Source organism: Myotis nattereri (genome assembly GCF_964212035.1).
Source record: "Myotis nattereri genome assembly, chromosome: 7".
Classification (NCBI taxonomy): Eukaryota; Metazoa; Chordata; class Mammalia; order Chiroptera; family Vespertilionidae; genus Myotis; species Myotis nattereri.
In genome coordinates, this window is record NC_138082.1 from 64,241,197 (window position 1) to 64,260,178 (window position 18,982).

Sequence of the window (18,982 nt, forward strand, 5' to 3'; positions counted from 1 at the left end):
AGCGGGTCAAGAAGGGCTGAGAAGGCCTGGGCAGAGAGCTGGATTTTTACTTTAAGGGCAAGGTGAAGCCCTGGAGTCCGGGAAGCGTGTTTGTTAGGGGATTTAAACATCCCCTCTGGCCCAGGCAGGAGCTGGAACCAACCCCCCCATCGGCTGGCTGTTTCCCGTCCTCATCCTCCCCGTCGGCACATGTGTATGTATTTTTTCCCACGGGGCCAAAACGTTACATTTTATATCCCCGACAGTGCCCAAGGGTGTCTTAAACAAAGCGAGTGGTCAACAGCTGTTGCTGCTTAAAATGATAAATTCAGATATTTTGAAAACTTAGTAACTAAAATCAAAAGACACCTTATCCAGATTTCCATGCGATCGCTATAGATTTCTTGAGCATTACTAGCAGGAGCTTACTGCTCCAGTAATTTATGATTTTTCAGTGAAATTACTAGTTTGAAAGATATATCTAATTTAAATACTTGCAAACAAATATTTTTAATCCAATGAAATTAGGCTGAATTCATGAGTATATACATTTCTGAAAAGTTGGCTGGCAATTAAAACATTTGTTTAATATGATAAATTTCTACTTACATGTAATAATCTTAAATATTACCGTAATTGCAAGTGGACATTTAAAATACTAATTTCAAGGCACGCAGTTTTTAATGGCCTCTAAACCCATGAAATGTGTATACTAAACTCTCTAAATGTTCACTAGTAACACGGCCACCCGATATTTTAAAACTTAGAACTTAAAACTAAGAGCTAAAAACTGCTTAAGCTTTGTTGGACCAAGATGGTGAATGTTAAGTAGAAAGCTTCACCAATTCACTACATTCCTGGTAAGTGTGTTGAAATCTGATATTTTTTTTGACAAAAATACACCCAGAAAGCATAATGCATAAGGAAATATTGATTAGTCACAAACCGCAGATACGAATCTTTCAGCCATCTTTGATGAAGCAATATTTCTAGCTCACTAACACGATGACAAAACCAGCAGCCAGCCAATCTGCTCCCAGATTTTCTTATATTCGAGCACAACTGCTAATTCTGTATAAATATAAGCAGAAAAAATAGCTTTTAGGGAATCTTAAAACGAAACCTATTTTCTGCTACTACCCACCCACAGCCATCTGCTAGACTACGGCTCAGAGCAGATGACAGCGACCTCCCGAGAACGCTTCACCAGGAAACGAGTTTCTGAAGCGACAGGTCCATCATTTTAAGCATAATTGAACTATTTTAGATTTCAAGTCTGTTTGGTTAATAAGTCCAAGAGAAATGAAGCACTGTGTGTAGTGATCATCATGTTTTGGTTTAAAATAACAATAAAAATGAAATGTAACAAGGAAATCCCGTGACTCTGTCTGACGGCTCTAATTGCTATTTGTTCCCTTATTTATTCAACACATATTTCAGCAACTGCCACGTGCCAGGGCCTGTGCCAGCTCAGGAGACACAACAGAACACAGTCCCTGTCACCATGAGGCTCATGAAGGGAGTAGTCAACAAATAATTAAAATTATTTCCTTCATATCATTGACAGATAAGGGGCCGGGACAGAGAATAACAGGGGCAAGGCCAGGGAACCCACAGCTCTCTGGAGGGGTCCTCAAGGCCTGAAATAGGCAGAGAGGAGAATTCTACGCAGAAAGGATGTCCATGTACAAAAGCAACAAGGCAGGAAATCAGTTGTCAAAGTCAGGACCAAGGTCCTCCAATGAGGCTTGCCAGTGCTGAGGTGAGGAAGTAATACAGGATGCGTTTGGAGAGGAAGCCAGAGCAAGACACAGAAGATCTTGCAGTCATGGTCGGAATTCAGATTTTTAGTGTAAATGGGAAGCAATGGGAAAGGTTTTAGGAGACCATTGAGACAGTCTGACTGTTAAGGGCTATTTGCTCCCATGTGAATGGATGGAAATGAGCAAGGATGGAAGTGGGTGGGGGAATGTCATGAGGCTGTTGTAGTGCAAAGGATGGCCATGGTGTGGACAAGGTGGTGGTCCTCTGAACAAGGGAAAAAATGGATGGGCCTAACATATATTTTGGAGCTCATGTCAAAAGACTTGTTGATGGATTGCAATGGGTAGAGGTGGGGGCGAGGAAGGGAAGAATCAAGATGACTCTTAGGTTGCCCTAGCTGATTTGCCTCAGTGCATAGAGTGTCTGCTGCGGACTGAAGGGTCCCCAGTTTGATTCTGGTCAAGGGCACATGCCCGGGTTGCGGGCTTGATCCCCAGTAGGGGGTTAGCAGGAGGCAGCTGATTGATGTTTGATTTGGGAACTTAGATTGCTTAAAATAGGAAGGTGTGAGGTATATTTACAAATTGCTGTAGAGAATTTGAATGACCACAATTTCAATCTTGATGAACCGCACGACAAATTTTTTAATGCATATGATCTCAAAACCTTAAAAGAGCAGGGAACTGCATTTGTTATATGGCAGCAATTTTCAACCTTTTTTTTTTTTTTTTAACTCATAGCATACAAAAACTAATTACTAAAATCCTGTAGCAAACCAAAAAATATTTATTTTGCCAATCTGACAAAAAAAAATAGGTATAATTTTGATTCATTCACCCCAGACAGCCATTGCTGTGTTGGCTATTGTCATTTTTTAATTTGACAATCTAAGGGAAAGTATCTAAATAGTCGGATGTTGCATGATTTAAAAATTCTTTAGCCAAACTGGCTGGAAATCACTGTTACAAGCAATTCTTCAAAGTCAGTACTATGGAGCCACGGAGCTTTCTCAGTGAGAGGCATTCTCTGTGTTCCCTTGGAGCTAATGGGACTCAGGGAAATAATTTATCCCTCCTTATTTTGCAGCTAAGGAAATAAATTCCAAACTTCTCAGTACAGCTACTCGTCCACTGTCACAACCAGTAAATAGAAAGATCAGACTAGTCATTCCCAACCTTAGCTGCAGTGAACAAACACAATTTGGTGAACTTACAAACACAATCAACCAACCCTACAGCAAATAAACAAAAGGACTAATACAAACAAAGAATAATTTTTAAAATTAATAATTAAAAAATCTTAAAGAAGTAAAAAAAATCCCACTTTTGGAGATTCAACCAGCCTGGGATGAGACTCACACATCTGTACCTGTGATGGCGAGAAGCACCCAATAGGACTTTAACCCAGAATTTCTGATCAGGTCATGCTCCACTTTTACCTCACTGCTAACCCCTCATCACCTGTATTTCCTTCCCAACCAAAACCACTCATTTCTACCCACTGGCACTGTACCTCTGCAGAGTTCTTCCAAAGGGAATTAGAAAACTCCCTGGGTTTCCAGATTCCCCCTGGATGGCTATCCGGTCTCTTCTCTGCTCCCCCTTCCCCTGGCCACATCGATGCTGAGGTTCTGCTGCTCACAGTTTCCTTCCGGTCTACTCTTGCTCTAGCTGATCTCATCCATTCCTTTCCACATGGCTTTTCTGCTAATGATGGGCAGGCTTATCTTCAGACTGGACCTGACTTCCTCCCTGACATCCAGGACTGTGGAATTTATGATGCACAAAGGAGCACAGTGCTTGCACTATACAGAGTACCTTCAATTGTTTCTCTATAGGGGAAGACCGGTGAGTGGTAGTGGGATGGAGTTGATCCAATCATTGACATGTGGCAGACACACCCTGGAGTAACCCTGGTATTCCCATCTCTTAGCATCTATGCCTTCCCTCCCTTTGAGTTTAAGGCCTGTGACTTGTTTCTAATAAAATAGGGCAAAAAGAAAAGGATTTCACAGATGTAAGGTCCTTAATCAGTTGACTATATCAATCATAGCAGATCAGGCTGCATGGGCCTGACCTAATCAGATAAGCCCTCTTAGAGGTCCAGGTCTTCCCTGAAGCAAGAGACTTCACACACAGTGGAAACACTCTCCCATGGCTAGCTTTGAAGAAGCAAAATTGCTACAAATTCTACAGCCACAGGAGGTGAATTGTCTACAACCGGAGGGAGTTTAGAAGTGAATCCTTCCCTACTTGAGCCTCCAGATGAGAACAGAGCCCATGCCACCTGGATTTCTGCCTTGTGCTGTGCTAGACTCTTCACCCACATTACAAGTTGTACCAATTAATTACTCAGCAGCAGATAACTAATAATGCTTTATGTTAAAAGCCAAAATCCTGGTCCTGGCTGGCGGGGCTCAGTTGGTTGGGCATTGTCCAGTGCACTGCAAAGTTGCCAGTTCAATTCCCAGAGCATATGCCCAGGTTGATCCCCAGGAGGGGGTGTGAAGGAGGCAGCCTATCGATGTTCCATGCTCACACCGATATTTCTCTTACTCTCCCTAGAAATTAATAATTAAAAATCTTAAAAAACAAAACAACAAAAACACGTAAAAGCTGAAATCCTGCATCTTGGTTTTCCCTAATTTGGGCTCACTTAGGCTGACCAAAATCTACTCATGACAGTGAGAAGAGCACATAAAAGACAGGCATTAGTAAGACAAGGAGCTGTGTGTGCCCACGCCCTTCAGTGGCCCGCCCCGGGACTGAGCAGAGGAAGAACATAATGCCATTGTATACACTAATGAAAGGTTTTCAACATCGATAAATGTAAAATGTCAGTACTCTATGATCAAACCGATAGTTTGAAGGTGAAAGAATTTCCTTTTTGTGATTGGGGTTGGTCTCTTGCTCTGGCAGTGAAACGTAATTGCAGAATCCTAGCATTCCTTGAGAATAACAGGTGTTCATTCTGAGGCAGCGTCAATGCTCTGAGGTATCTTGTCATCTTCTTGACCTGTCATGTTCCTCTGATCAGTCAGCCAGGGAAGTAGGAGTTTTGTTCAAATATGCAATGCTCTGACAAGGAAGATTTCATGAACTCTTAATCTTGATATGACATAAAAGATTCCATTTCAAGATTTTTCTGAAAAGGGAGCTAGCAGGGGAGTGGGAGGGGGAGGGGAGACTGGATTCCTGCAGCACTGGAGCTGGCAGAGATGTTGGAGGTTACCTAATTCCACCCACCTGTCCTACGATACAAGTTTGGAGATAGGAAGGCGATAAAAATCACCAGGCAATTAAATGGCAGAGGTATTAAAACCCAGCTCAACAAATTCTCTGCTAGTCTAGCACCCTGTGTTGTCTGTCTTGTTCCCCGTTGATGCCTTCTCCAAAAAATATTAATTCTTGCGTCCTTCTGAGACGTGTCGTCACTGGAGTTGGTTAGAACTATTAGTTCTGCCCAAGCTCAGCGGCATTACACGTAGACAACTGTCCACACACTAGTCAGCCTTGATGACATTAATGGCTAAAAAAAGTTGTCAAGACTGTATCTGTCTTCGATCCCACATCATTTACTTCCTTGGTGAGAAACCAATGACACGAGGGCCACACCTCCACCTCCACCAAGCTTGTCCATGTGGCCTCCTTTCTGGAGTTCCAGGAAAATCTGCTTATTTTACAGATAGGGACACCAAGGTCCAGAAAGGGCAAAACTCGGCCACGTCCTGGCCCAGACCCAGCTCCCAGTGCCTTGTGTCAATTGAACACTTACCGCCAGGTCTGACAGAACAGAAACTAATTAGTTTGGGTTTGCCGGGCAGATGGCTAGGAGCCAGTTGGATTGAATGCACTCAGTCTGGGAAGTAAAAGCCAACATTAAGTGCCTGGTGGTGGAAGAGGGGGAGGGTGTTTTCTAAAGGAATTTTAAAACCCTGCTGCAGATGCTGCCAATAAGTGGACTGAAAGATAGTCAGTACTTCTTTGAAGAGCATTTCTTTCACATTAAAGATGGATGCAGTGTCTTGAGTGTTGACTACCTAAGTTTAATTTCTGGCTCAGTAACTTACTAGCTATGTGACCTGGGGCAAGTTATCTATTCTCTAAACTTCATTTTCTACAACTGTTGTTAGGACTAAATGAAAAAGTCACTGGGAGAGAACTCCACATGCTCCATGATGCTAGCTATTGTGCTGTGGTTAGTGATTAAAACATCACTAGTCTTACAGGATAAAGTAGTCACAATTACTTGAGATATCCTTAGCCTTTTGAAATTTAACTTGCCACGTTAAGGGACAACAAAACATTTCAGTCAAAAGTGTATTACTACTGATGAACAAAATTTGATCAAAATAGAGCACTATACTCAAATACAGCAGTATATACTAGGGAGAAGTTTCTGAAATGGTAGTCCTCCTTACTGCCCTCCCCTTCTCCGCCAAAAAACAACCTTGGCAATAAAAAACACTATGCATAGTTGCAAATACTGTATTCCCTATTTTTAAAAAAGCATCGGTATGAATGATACGTGTGTGTGTGTGTGTGTAGTAATTTTAAATGTGCCCTCCAGGTTATTTCCCTCCCTCCCACCCCCCCCAGACTTTTGCAAAAGATATGCAACATGTGGTGAAATATACGTAGAGCTACCATCATAATCACTGGGCATAATGATGGTCTTCAGTTCCTAGGAAGGAAGGGTATTCTGTTTAGGAAGGTGGGAGACTAGTTTATGAATACTTTTGTCTATACTGAATTACAAGATATCCCAAGCACAGGAGTTACCCCTTTGTTTAAAACACGTAAACAAACAAACAGACCTACTACTCCATAAAAAAACATCCTCCAAGGACTCTAGGAACTTACTGAATTACAAGTACCAACACTAGTTCCCTCAGAAAACCGAGAGAGAGAGAGAGAGAGAGAGAGAGAGGGAGAGGGAGAGGGAGAGAGAGAGAGAGAGAGAGAGAGAGAGAGAGAGAGAGAGAAAGAGAGAGAGAGAGAGAGAGAGAGATTGCCCAGTGGAGGGCCATGCAAACCTAAACTATTCTTCAATGTAATAAGGTGAAAATAAATATCTGTCACGAAAGTTTTTGAAATGTGTGTCCAAGTAACTGAAATGCCATCCATGAAATAGTTACAACCACCAAAATAATGAAGGCTTATTTTTCTATTTTACTTCAAAAGGAACAAATAAATTGGGTTATCAGTCTGATAAATTCTGGATTTGTCACATATCCAGAAACTGTACAAATGGATAGTTCTTTTGTTTTACTTAAATTATTTTTTAACATGTATATCACATAAGGCAAATTCACTTCATGCTTGGCTTTAGTAAAATGGAAAAAAAAGCTTTCTCCGAAGTTGGCACTAACGTTATTGTAAGTTCTTAATAACGAAGAGATACATTCAACTACAAGCAGAATGAAAACAGTCATGATACATATCAAACAAAATGATTTCCTTTATATCATCAGCAATGAGAACTCCAGAGGTAGAATGGCAGAAACGAGCATGGATCCTATCAGGTCACAACCAATGAAGAAATTAAATTTATTTATTTTTCTATGGTTTTGCCCATAAATTGCTTTACACATTTAGGACCTGAATAAAAACCACTCTCAGCAGAAATCTTGGCCCATTAATTCAACTGACATATCAATTTACAACTTTTAGAACTGCAGATATAAAAAATGTAAAGTATAAAATTATGTAAGTTTGAAATGGTTTTAATCATATTCATTAAAAATATTTACATTTCCCAGTACTTACTTGACAAAACGCCCTTGCAATATAATTCTACTCTAAACTTCTATTTATAAAATGAGGCTCATTTATGAGATTTCAATGAATGTTATACTGCAAATTACTTACATTTGTAAAATATTTCAAGAACTTTTCATATCAAAGGTAGTTTATATTGGATTATCTGAAACCCAATAGTGCCCACAGATGAGCTCCTTATAGTTCTTTTCATTAATGCTTGGAAAGCACTGTGAAAATGAAAAGTGCTGTTAAGTGCTATCGTCTCCCTTAAATTTTACTGACTCTGTGTGCACATTGTGAAATAAACACATATGCAGCATGGCCATGTTTTGATATGTATTTTTATTTCCCTGCAGTTTTCACTTATCAAGAACAAGTAACAGGGAAAGTTGTCTGAACTAGTGCATAAACAAACATTCTGAAACACCACTACACGTATCTAATTTACAAGAACCGTATAAAAAAAGTCACTAAAACACTACACTATGAAGGTGTCCAACGCTTACAGTCAGACTTTTTCCAACCCGTTACTTGCCTTGTAGCCACAGGAAAACTCTCCAAAATTGAAAAGACAATCTTGCCACAACCCTCCCCCCTCCCAACACCTGGGATGGCTCGATATCTAGACTTCCAATAATTATTGCAATGATATAATAATGCAATACATACCTGGTAAAATACCCTTTATGTGGTGTGTTACAGTTTTAAAGCCAGTTAAAATATGCAGTCTTCAGATAAAATGTAATCCTTGAAAAATTTTCATATCTGCACAGTTTAAATGTGCTAGATGCATAATTTTTCCTAGTCCTTTTTTCTGTGTAATTATTTTTTATAAACTGGTATTATAAATAGAAATATACATTCAAAATATATGGAAAAGTGAGTTACTACATTAAATTTGCATGTATCGATCCATCCCTTTCCCCTGCACAGTAATAGAAAATACTATTTTGCCTTGAACTTCATATTTGACAGTGAAATGCCACTAAAGTATTTACCAAAAAGTCCATCTAGTCAAATTGTGAAACAAAATGAACCAAGTGAAAACTTTACAGTTCCTTTAGAAAAAAATTACAAGAATTTCATTTCCTAGCTATGAATCTTTAACGTTTTAGACACAAAGTTGGATTTATTTTTTACAAGATACAAAATGTAAACATGGCAAAATAAATAGTTAAAACAAGTGATGTAGGATCCCATTTCATGCTCATGATCCCATTAAAGAATTATTTTTTTAAATCCATTCAGTTGCAAATTCAAGTGCAAAAGCATGATGATGAATATCTACTATTCAAGTAACAGAAATAATATTGATGATACAAATAAACTATTTTACAAGGTAGTGATTTTCCCGATTTTACAAAATATACATCATATATGGATTACACATCCGATATACTGTAGTCCATTTAGGTCCATGGTTAACCTCTGTGATCCACAGAGTGTCGCCTTTGCATTCAGCTGGAATATGAATGGCTGCACACCATCAGCACAGGTCAAAGCCACATGTTTTAGGTTATGTCACTTCCATAGCTACTGTTGTCTCTGCTATTCCATTTAAACCCAATCTTTCTGGTTCATGGTTCTCTCTATAATAAGGCAAAGAGTAAAATAAACATTAACACTCTCTAGTATTTACAGATACCTTTTTATGTACTACAACTAAACATGTACTTCCAAAGAACATTTCCCACTTTTATAATTTCTATACAGGAATGAGAAAAAGTTTCCTTCAGCTAAGAAATCCTATTAGTTCCTAATTACTTGATTATAACTATTTACTTAGGCAAGAAAAGTAATTTAACATAAATTTCAGTAGAAGCGAGTGATAAATTACTTATGCAATATATAACATAGGACAATCCAAGTTTTTACAACAGGTGGAGCTTATGATGCTCCAAAACAATGATCATTAGGAGCACAATATTAAATTACTTTCTACTGTAGTTTTAATTTTTCAGCTTTAAGGTCGTGTAATTATTATCCCATGCAAATCAATTTTTTTGATTCATTGTTCTAATGTATTAGTTTCACAGAAAGAAGGTAAGATTTAGTTAATCCCAGAATATTCTCAATTTTAATATATACATAGAATAATTTACTTTCCTCTTGTGTTTAATGTTGAAGAAAACACAAATGTGACTTGAAAATAAAAGCTCTGGAACATGGAAGTTAATAAGAACTCTAATCCTCCAGACTGTTTAAATTACTAATAAGTCATGTAAGAGTAACTGAAGTTTCTAAAATAGGCTCTGTGATATATTTTTTTTTCCCAATTTGATGTGGTTTTCTCCTGTGTTTTTATAATTTTGGCTGGCATTTAAACACTGCAGTAGTGACCTCAAACAAATAATAAGTTACAGCACTTTACACTAAGCAGATATTCAATATCTGTTGAAAAGCAAGCCAATCAACAGACATCTATTACTTGAGCAGTTAAAAAAAAAAAAAAAAAGAAAAAGTCTTTTCCTCCCTCAGAGTAGCCAGCAGAAAGAGATAGAATGATGCCTGAAACAAGCGCACACACACCTTGCTATGCTGCTGATGGCACTGCTAGGAGTAACCTTTGGCACTCTGTCCATACTGGCAGCAACTGTGGCAAGTTTTAAGGCTGTTGGCGATGGTGCTGAAGTCCGTGTATTGATATGCACATTGACTGGAGAAACAACACTGACGTTATTGAGGTGCACTGCATTTGTCAGGCAAGAACTGTTCATGGGAAGTGTTGGAGGACTGCTTGTGCACAAGGCTGGGATTAAGTGGTTTGTAGTGGTGTGGCCAACTGTCCTTACAAGTTGTACGGCTGAAATCCCTGGGGTGGATGATAAAGCCATATTGGTGGAGTATAATGTTTTAGAGGTTCCTGAAGGAGAAAAAAAAATCATTCAATTCATGTTATGAGACATTAATTGAACTCTTAAAAAGACTTTAAAAATAAAAATATATGTAAACATTTGTATTCTAATTAAATACCATGTCAACTTTCCACATAATGGCCTATACAGCTTCTGATTAGTAAAGACAACATATGTACCTGTTACAACCCCAAAGATAAAGACACCCTCTTTCTACATAAAAGGGCTTTGCAAAGTATTCTGTTGCCTCCATATCTGGAAATTGTATAATAGGACAGAGAGGTCCATTATGGAGGCGGAGGGCAGGTGAAAACTATAGTTGGATCTCTATTAGAATGTATACATGTAAGAACATCAGTAAGGAGAAGCAATCAGGATTGTGGACGCATGTAAAAGCAAGTGAAAATCCTGAAGTTTGAGCACTACTTGAAGGATGTTCGGAACAGCAAGTCTTTGAGGACTCGGGGTAGTGAGAAGCAGACAGGGTTTCAGAGCAATGCTGCACTTCAAGAGGAGGAGTCAGAAAAAGCAGGCCTATGAGTATGTAAAATTGGGGAGGTAAACCATTTCAATCTTACTGATCATCCTGCATTGAATTTCATCTTTTTAAAAAGCATGGATAATTCAGTGGTGATGGTTAGTGATTAGCTTGATGCATTTTCTAAGATGTGAGGCAACTGACAGGACATGGGTAAAACCAGGCAGGGTGGACAGTCACACAAGTAGATATCCAGTGGGTGTGGTACAAGAGAAATAGGAAGCAGGCTCTATTTGAATTCTAAAGAACATCCAGCTGGTCCACCACTCATTATCCACAGAAGACGTTTGGTACATCTTCCCCTTGGATTTAAAAACAAAAACCATACCTCAAATCACTGAGTTACAGCTTTGAGTAGTAAGCACCACACGAAACCACAGGCTTACCTGAAGGCTGGACAACACCGTTGATGTTGTTGTGCCCAGTGTTCTGTTCCTTGGCCGACTCACTGCGACTGGGAACAGGTGCACTGACCACTGCAGATGCAGCAAAGTGGGCGCTGGCTGAGTCAAGTGTTTTAGACATACAGTCAGAGGTGCTTGAGCCCTGTAAAATGAACAAAATTAAACCCAATTTTTTTTTTAGATGTGATTCCATGAACATATTAAGAAATGGGCAAAATCCAAGAGGAGGCTTTGCTTTTTCATACGGAACAGTTACAAGTGTTTAGATTAAGAGACGGAGGGCTCTGGCCCTGGCCTGCGTTGCTAGGTATTAGAAAGTCAGACACACACCTAAGGGTCATGGGTTTGATTTCCGGTCAAGGGCACGTACTTGGGTTGCCGATTCATTCCCCGCACCTGAGGCATGTGTCAGGCAACCAATCGATGTCCCTCGCTCACATTGATGTTTCTTTTTCTCCCCCTACCTCCCCCTCCCCTCTGAGAAAGCAATGGGAAAAACATCCTTTGGTGAGGATTAACAAAAACACACACACACACACACACACAAAAGAAAAAACAAAAAAGAAAAAAAAGAGACTATTTTTGGCATATGAAGCAGAGAATGACTAAAAACTGAGAAGCAACTATTTCTAAGAAAAAACTAGGGGATTAAAAAACCCAAACCTTTAATGATCTATACATTTTTTGCAGTAAGTGGTAATGAATGCCTTTAAAAATACTTGACAATCTTGATATTATGAGCAAAATAAAATCACAGGGGTGACTAACAGTCATCTTTGTCACAATGTAAAAATATGTGTCTTGGCCTAATCCTGGAGTAGGCTGAAAACACTTTAGGCTGGTTACCCAAGAGACTCAGAAAAAGCAAATAAAAAGGCAAGTTTAATGGCACTTATTATTTTTTTTAAATTTATCTTTATTGTTGAGAGTATTACAGATGTCCCCCATTGCCCTCCTCCACTCCAGGCCTTCACAGCACTATTGTCTGTGTCCATGAACTATGCATATAAGTTCTTTGGTTAATCTCTTCCCCACTGCCCCTTCCCTCTGAGATGCATCAGTCTGTTGGATGCTTCCATGTCTCTGGAGCTATTTTGTTTGTCAATTTATTTTGTTCATTAGGTTCCACAGATAAGTGAGATCATGTGATGCTTGTCTTCCTCTGACTGGTTTATTTCGCTTAGCATACCATTCTCCAGATCCCTCCATGCTATCTCAAAGGGAAGATTTTTTTTTTATAGTTGTATAGTATTCCATTGTGTAAATGTACCACTGCTTTTTAATCCATTCATCCACTGATGGGCACTTGGGCTGTTTTCAGATCTAAGCTATTGTAAATAAAGCTGCTACAAACATAGGGGTGCATACAGTCTTTCTGATTGGTGTTGCAGGACTCTTGGATATATTCCTAGGAGTGGGATCACTGGGTTGAAAGGCAGCTCCATTTTTATTTTTTGAGGAAACTCCATACTATTTTCCATAGTGGCGGCACCAGTCTGCATTCCCACCAGCAGTGCACTAGGGTTCCTTTTTCTCCACATCCTCACCAGCACTTGTTTGTTGATTTGTTGATAGTAGTCACTCTGGCCAGTGTGAGGTGATCCTCATTAGAGTTTAATTTGCATCTCTCTGATGATTAGTGAAACTGAGCATTTTTTCATATGTCCTTTGGCCGTCTATCTGTATGTCCTCTTTGGAGAAGTGTCACTTAGGTCCTCTGAATGGCAGTTACTCTTGATTCTGTATAAAACTGGTAGCTATTACTAACAGCCAACAACCCTACAATGAGGGCCAGTCCCAAATCCACCAGGATGATAGGGGAGTGTTAAGAGGTCTCAGGGTCACTGAGATTTTCATGTTGCTGGACATGGGATCTCAAGGTCAGTGTACTGACCTTTTGAGAAAGAGCTGAATTAACTACTATGGGCAGATGCTGGCCTGAGATATAACAAACTAAGTAATCTCATTATTATTTTAGAATTATTTTTTAGAATTATGCTGCAACAAAATTTAAGACCTAAAACACTGGGTTTATTTTTTCAGATGGCTCAAATTTGAAATACACTTCTCAGTTAGTTTTGTTTTTAGTGGCTTAAACAACAGAAATTCATTGTCATACAGTTCCGGAGGCCAAAAGTCCAAAATGAGTCTATAGGGCTCATCTCAAGGTGTTGAAAGCTTTTCTCTTCTGGCAATTATAATTTTATAACGTATTTTTATTCTTATCCATAGTATCTTCATTTAATGGTGCTTACGGACCTCACCTGGTGGCATTTTTTTCTTCAGGAAAATATGATTCAAGAAAATATGTTTAGAGTTAATGCGCAATTCAAGAGAAGTAAATACCTTTCAGCTTGGGGCACAACGACATGGCACTAGAGGTTAGAAAAGTGCTTAAAAATATTTTTTGGGGGGTACAGTAGGGTTTGGGGGATAATGGTTCTAAAAGTATGCAATTACTTTTAGAAATTCTCAACCCTTCAAAACATTTTTTCCTAAATTAAAAATATCGTATTTGGTTCTAATGTGCCTCTCATAAAATATGAACTGGTCACTTAAAATTAAAATTATGTAAATTAACTAAAAAGACACTTAGAGGTTTGATCTTAAAATCAAGAGTGGCAATATCAAGATTATTTCCTCTGACTTGACAACAAGTGAATAGGACTATATAATTATGAGAGAAAGGAAGAGAAATAAGCATGGTTAAAGAAAGGCTTACCTGTGCTTTTGGATGTGTCTGTTGCGAGGAATGCTGAGATTGCTGTTTCTGCTGAAGCTGAGCAAGCTGCTGCCTTTGCATTTGAACTAGCTGCTGTTGATGTGTCTGAAATTGCTCTTCTGTGATACCCCCTGTTACTGATAAAGAACATTCATTTCAGAAGTATGTTAAAAAGTACTTTTAACACAAATAAAACAAATATAAAATTATTCCACAATTAAGATGAAAAGCAATTATATACCACAATATATATACATCATCAACAAAGAATCCAATAAAAATGACAAATCTTTCAGCAAAAGTGGCTTATGCTAATATCTACAACCTTATGCTAAAAGTTCCTATATTTTTTACTATATAACATAGCTCTGATGTGAGAATTCTATCATTTATTCAGACTCATTACCTGTAATCACTCTTTTTGAAATATATTTTTTATTGATTTTAAAGAGGAAGGGAGAGGAAGAGAGAGAAACATCAGTGATGAGAGGGAATCATTAATTGGCTGCCTCCTGCACGTTGGACCAAGCCCGCAACCCAGGCATGTGCCCTTGGCCAGCCTCGAACCCGGGACCCTTCAATCTGCAGGCTGACGCTCTATCCACTGAGCTAAACTGGCGAGGGCTGTGATCACTCTTAATTCTCTACACTATGTTAAACTACAATGAGAAAACTTTATTAGTGCAAATAATATTAAGACTAAGTTAAGTTATAGCCTTAATAAGAACACAGGACCATCTGTAATAATGCAATTGGTTCTGATTATTTGTTTTCATCTATGACAATATGAAAATGCCTTTTTAAAAAAAATTTCCAATCAGAGTGGAAGACAATGATGTTCATCTTACCTAACCATGAACCAGCAATTTTCAACCTTTTTCATCTCATGGCACATATAAACTAGTTACTAAAAGTCTTTGGCACACCAAAAAAATACATTATTTTTTTTAATCTGACAAAAAAAAATAGGTATACTTTTGATTCATTCACACCACACGGCTGTCGTTGTGTTGGCTCTTGCCATTTTTTCGTTTGACAATCTAAGAAAAAAGAGGTCAGTGGCCCTGACCAGTTAGGTATTGCATGTTTTAAAAATTCTTGCGGCACACTGGTGGAAAATTGCTGCCATAAACCATAGCTCAGGCCAATAGATTAGCTGCCTAAAATAAATCCTACCTATAAAAATATGGACTAGAAATCGGAGAGGTATTCAGAAAATTAAAGATGCAATGTTTCCTCAGACAAAACTGATTATACTGTAACCAACTGTGTTAAAAATTAGTAATTTCAAATAAAGGCAAGGCATCTAAAACTTTTGTTGAAAAGATTAGCTAAGTAAAAGCAATATAAGAAACATTTTCTCAAACAAATGTATACAAACTTTCATATTTAAGTAGCTTACTGATAAAATGATTTAGGACACAAAGCTATTTCCACAGTAGTTACTATGTTATTATAGTCCATACATATTAAATCACATCAGAGTATATGTACCACTAGAGTAAAATTTTGCTTTTTTTAAAGTTAATTTTGAGTGAGAGAGAGAGGGGAAGAAGGGAGAGGGGGAATGGAGAGAAGGAGGGAGGGAGATTCCTTGCTCCACTTATTTATGCATTCATTGGTTGTTTCTTGTATTTGTATGTGCCCTACTGGGATCTAATCTGCAACCTTGGTATATTGGGACCATGTTCTAATCCAGCGGTCACCAACCTTTCGGACCTCACGGACCACCAGTGGTCCGCCGCTGCTCTAATCAACTGGTCTACTCACCCAGGGCTGCTCTATTCTTCTTTATTGCTTTCCTCTCCCCGAACTACTTCACTCAATCAACAAGTATTTACTTTCTATTGTGATGCAGAGTGCTGTATTGAGTTAAGAGTGACTATAGGAAAAAATAAATTAAGAAGTTCCCTGCTATGACGTCCTATAGCAGTGATGGCGAACCTATGACACGCGTGTCAGAGGTGACACGCGAAGTCATTTTTTTGGTTGATTTTTCTTTGTTAAATGGCATTTAAATATATAAAATAAATATCAAAAATATAAGTCTTTGTTTTACTATGGTTGCAAATACCAAAAAATTTCTATATGTGACACAGCACCAGAGTTAAATTAGGGTTTTTCAAAATGCTGACACACCGAGCTCAAAAGGTTCGCCATCACTGTCCTATAGGGTAGTTCGGAAGAAAAGATACTTATAAAGAAATACCAACTAATAAATGTGTCAACCTTTAAATGCAATCGTGCGATCTAATTAATATGACCTAAAGAAGTTTAGATAGGAGATAGATCCTTAACCTAGCTTACTTAAGTAGTCCCCAAAGTATTCTGTATAGTAGGATCACAAATGGGAAATTTTTTAAAAAAATTGAGCCGAAACCGGTTTGGCTCCGTGGATAGAGCGTCAGCCTGCGGACTGAAAGGTCGCAGGTTCGATTCCGGTCAAGGGCATGTACCTGGGTTGCGGGCACATCCCCAGTAGGAGATGTGCAGGAGGCAGCTGATCGATGTTTCTCTCTCATCGAGGTTTCTAGCTCTCTATCTCTCTCCCTTCCTCTCTGTAAAAAATCAATAAAATATATTTGAAAAAAAAAAAGGATCGTTAATCAGATATATAACAAGTTATACATAGTATAGTCTATTTTGTATGAAAAGGGAGTTAGGCATCAGAGATGGACAAAGCTTTAGATATGTCTTCATTACTATTCCACAACAATTTTTTAAAAAAATTCTCACCCGAGGATGTTTATTGATTTGAGAGAGAAAGAGGATGGGGGCGGGGGGGGGGGGGGGAGGGAGGGAGGGGGAGGGAGAGAGAGAGAGGGAGAGAGAGAGAGAGAGAGATTATCTACTTCAACCAGATGCCTCCCTTATGTGCCACGGGGGTGTGGGGTGTGGGGGCCTTGAACCTGAAACCTAGATATGGTCCCTGACCAGGAATTGAACCCATGACCTTTTGGTTTACAGACCGATGCTTTAACCAACTGAGCCTCATAGGCCAGGGCTTCCACAATTCTAATTATCATTAAAACGTGTATTAGACAACGAGGGGAAAACAGTTCTTACACACATAGCAATTTTATTTTCAGGTGATTAAAAAGCCTGGGGCTATGATAATGCTCACTAAAACTTTAATATTACCTGTATTTTTGAAGTACACATTAGTTATCTTACTGAATTACCAACAAAATCAAATGTCTTTCTTTGCACATGTTAAATTCACTGCAAGTGTTCTATTTTTAAATGAAAAATAATAATTTTAATTCTAAATGTACAATCTTCAAAATCAAATGAAAATATGAAGTATTCATGAATTTCCAGCTGTTTGAAAACCTTGGGAAAGATGAAAAATAGTTCATTAGATACAAAGGCAGGAAGGAAAATTTTACCCCCCCAAAATCTGTTTAGTTCTATGTGTGTAAGGAGTGTATCAATTAAAAAAAAAATTGACTTGGATTCTGGTGTTAACAGGGTCCACTCCTCAAATTTAGTGTTATGCTTGTCCAGAGCTAAGGGTTATAATGTGGTAAAAAGCTAGGTCAGTGGTTAACTTTAAGTGAACAATAAACCAAACAGAGAACATACTTTTCGTGGCTATTTTAAAATTAAAGAGAAATCAGGATAATGAGTATCTTTTCTGTTTTCAAAATATTTTAAGTCATAAAATCTTACTAATTCAGAATAAAGTATATACTAAATTAGTAGAAAGAAGAAAGTGTACTTTTTTAAATTAAAAAATTACTTTTGGTTGGTAGTCCATGGCTAACAAGGTATTGCTAATTATAGGTATTCAACTTGCTTTTATGAATAATTATTTATATACACAAAAAAGGAACGCTGATAAAATTGCCCATTTGGGGGGCTATGTCTACTTATTGCTCTGTATTGTTGAGACCATTAGTTCACTCAGGAACCTCATATTTTTTCCTAGAAAACTCAGGATACAATGTATTCTCAGATGTATCTCCAACCAAAGAGCAATCCAATTATTCAAATTAATGGTCAGTGTTTCCCCATTTTTTAAACTTAAGCTGACTGATTCTCATTCCTGGTTCCATTACTGGTTGAGTATCTAATATAATATGCTTTAAAAAATTACATTCATTTTTGTTTCTCTCTCACTTCAAACTTAGCACATTATATTGATTCTTGTTACCTAGCATTTTCTTTACTTTAAGGTGCTTGTGCTTGAAACAAGCTGAAGTTCCTCATTCAGAATTTTCTAGAGCATTGCAACTCTTTAGACAAAAAGAGCAACTAGTACCATGACACAAACAAAACATCCTTTGTAACTGACTCCCTTTCCTTTTGTTAGGGTGAATGCAAAATGGTAAGAAATGTATGGCTTAGCATAGTATATTGTGTCTAATGGCATAGACACAGTACTGAATTATCATTCTCAGGGTTGACTTACTGGTTGGTGGAGGATGGTAATGTGATTGAAAGTACCTTCTCTACTAATTATTTTTCCTTTCAAAAATTACTGAAATACTTCCACAAGAGATTTATTTCTTACAATGACTTTGAGTTACCAAGAGGCAAGCATTAATATAATAAGGACAAAGTCATAGTTAGAGCATAAAGAAATCTGTTTAGGGATGAGATACAGGACAAGGGCCCAGAGCTTTGGGTCGGTGGTAGTGGCACAAAGGGAAATGGGAATGTACAAAAGAGAAACCTTGTCTGTTTATGTTGCTTAGGACCAATCCAAGTTCTTTCCTCTAGTTGCTATTAAGTTGCTAGTTTAAAAGTGAAATTCATGCTGGTCATAAATCTGCTCTACCCAACCCCTCCAAGTCCTATTAGTTTAAAAGTAACCACTGAGCTGAATGTTTTGTGAAGATGGCAGTATTTCACAATTTCAAGTCTCACCTTCGGAAGTGTCCCTTTCCTTGAGTAAAAAGTTATGCAAATCTCCCTGGGTAAACACATTCTAATAGGTAGATATCCATATTACA

General features: G+C 38.2%; 1 protein-coding gene across 1 annotated transcript in view; it reads right to left on the bottom strand.

Moving 5' to 3' along the window:
• Window positions 1–6,894: 6,894 nt before the first annotated feature.
• Window positions 6,895–18,982, bottom strand: part of EPC2 (enhancer of polycomb homolog 2) — a 125,404-nt gene continuing 113,316 nt past the window's right edge. The window contains exons 11-14 of the mRNA XM_081095376.1: window positions 14,025–14,161; window positions 11,285–11,444; window positions 10,035–10,368; window positions 6,895–9,094 (exon numbers count right to left, since the gene is read on the bottom strand). Of these exons, the coding sequence (XP_080951502.1) occupies window positions 9,022–9,094; window positions 10,035–10,368; window positions 11,285–11,444; window positions 14,025–14,161 (704 nt within the window). The 3' untranslated portion in view covers window positions 6,895–9,021. The remainder of the gene's footprint in view (window positions 9,095–10,034; window positions 10,369–11,284; window positions 11,445–14,024; window positions 14,162–18,982) is intronic.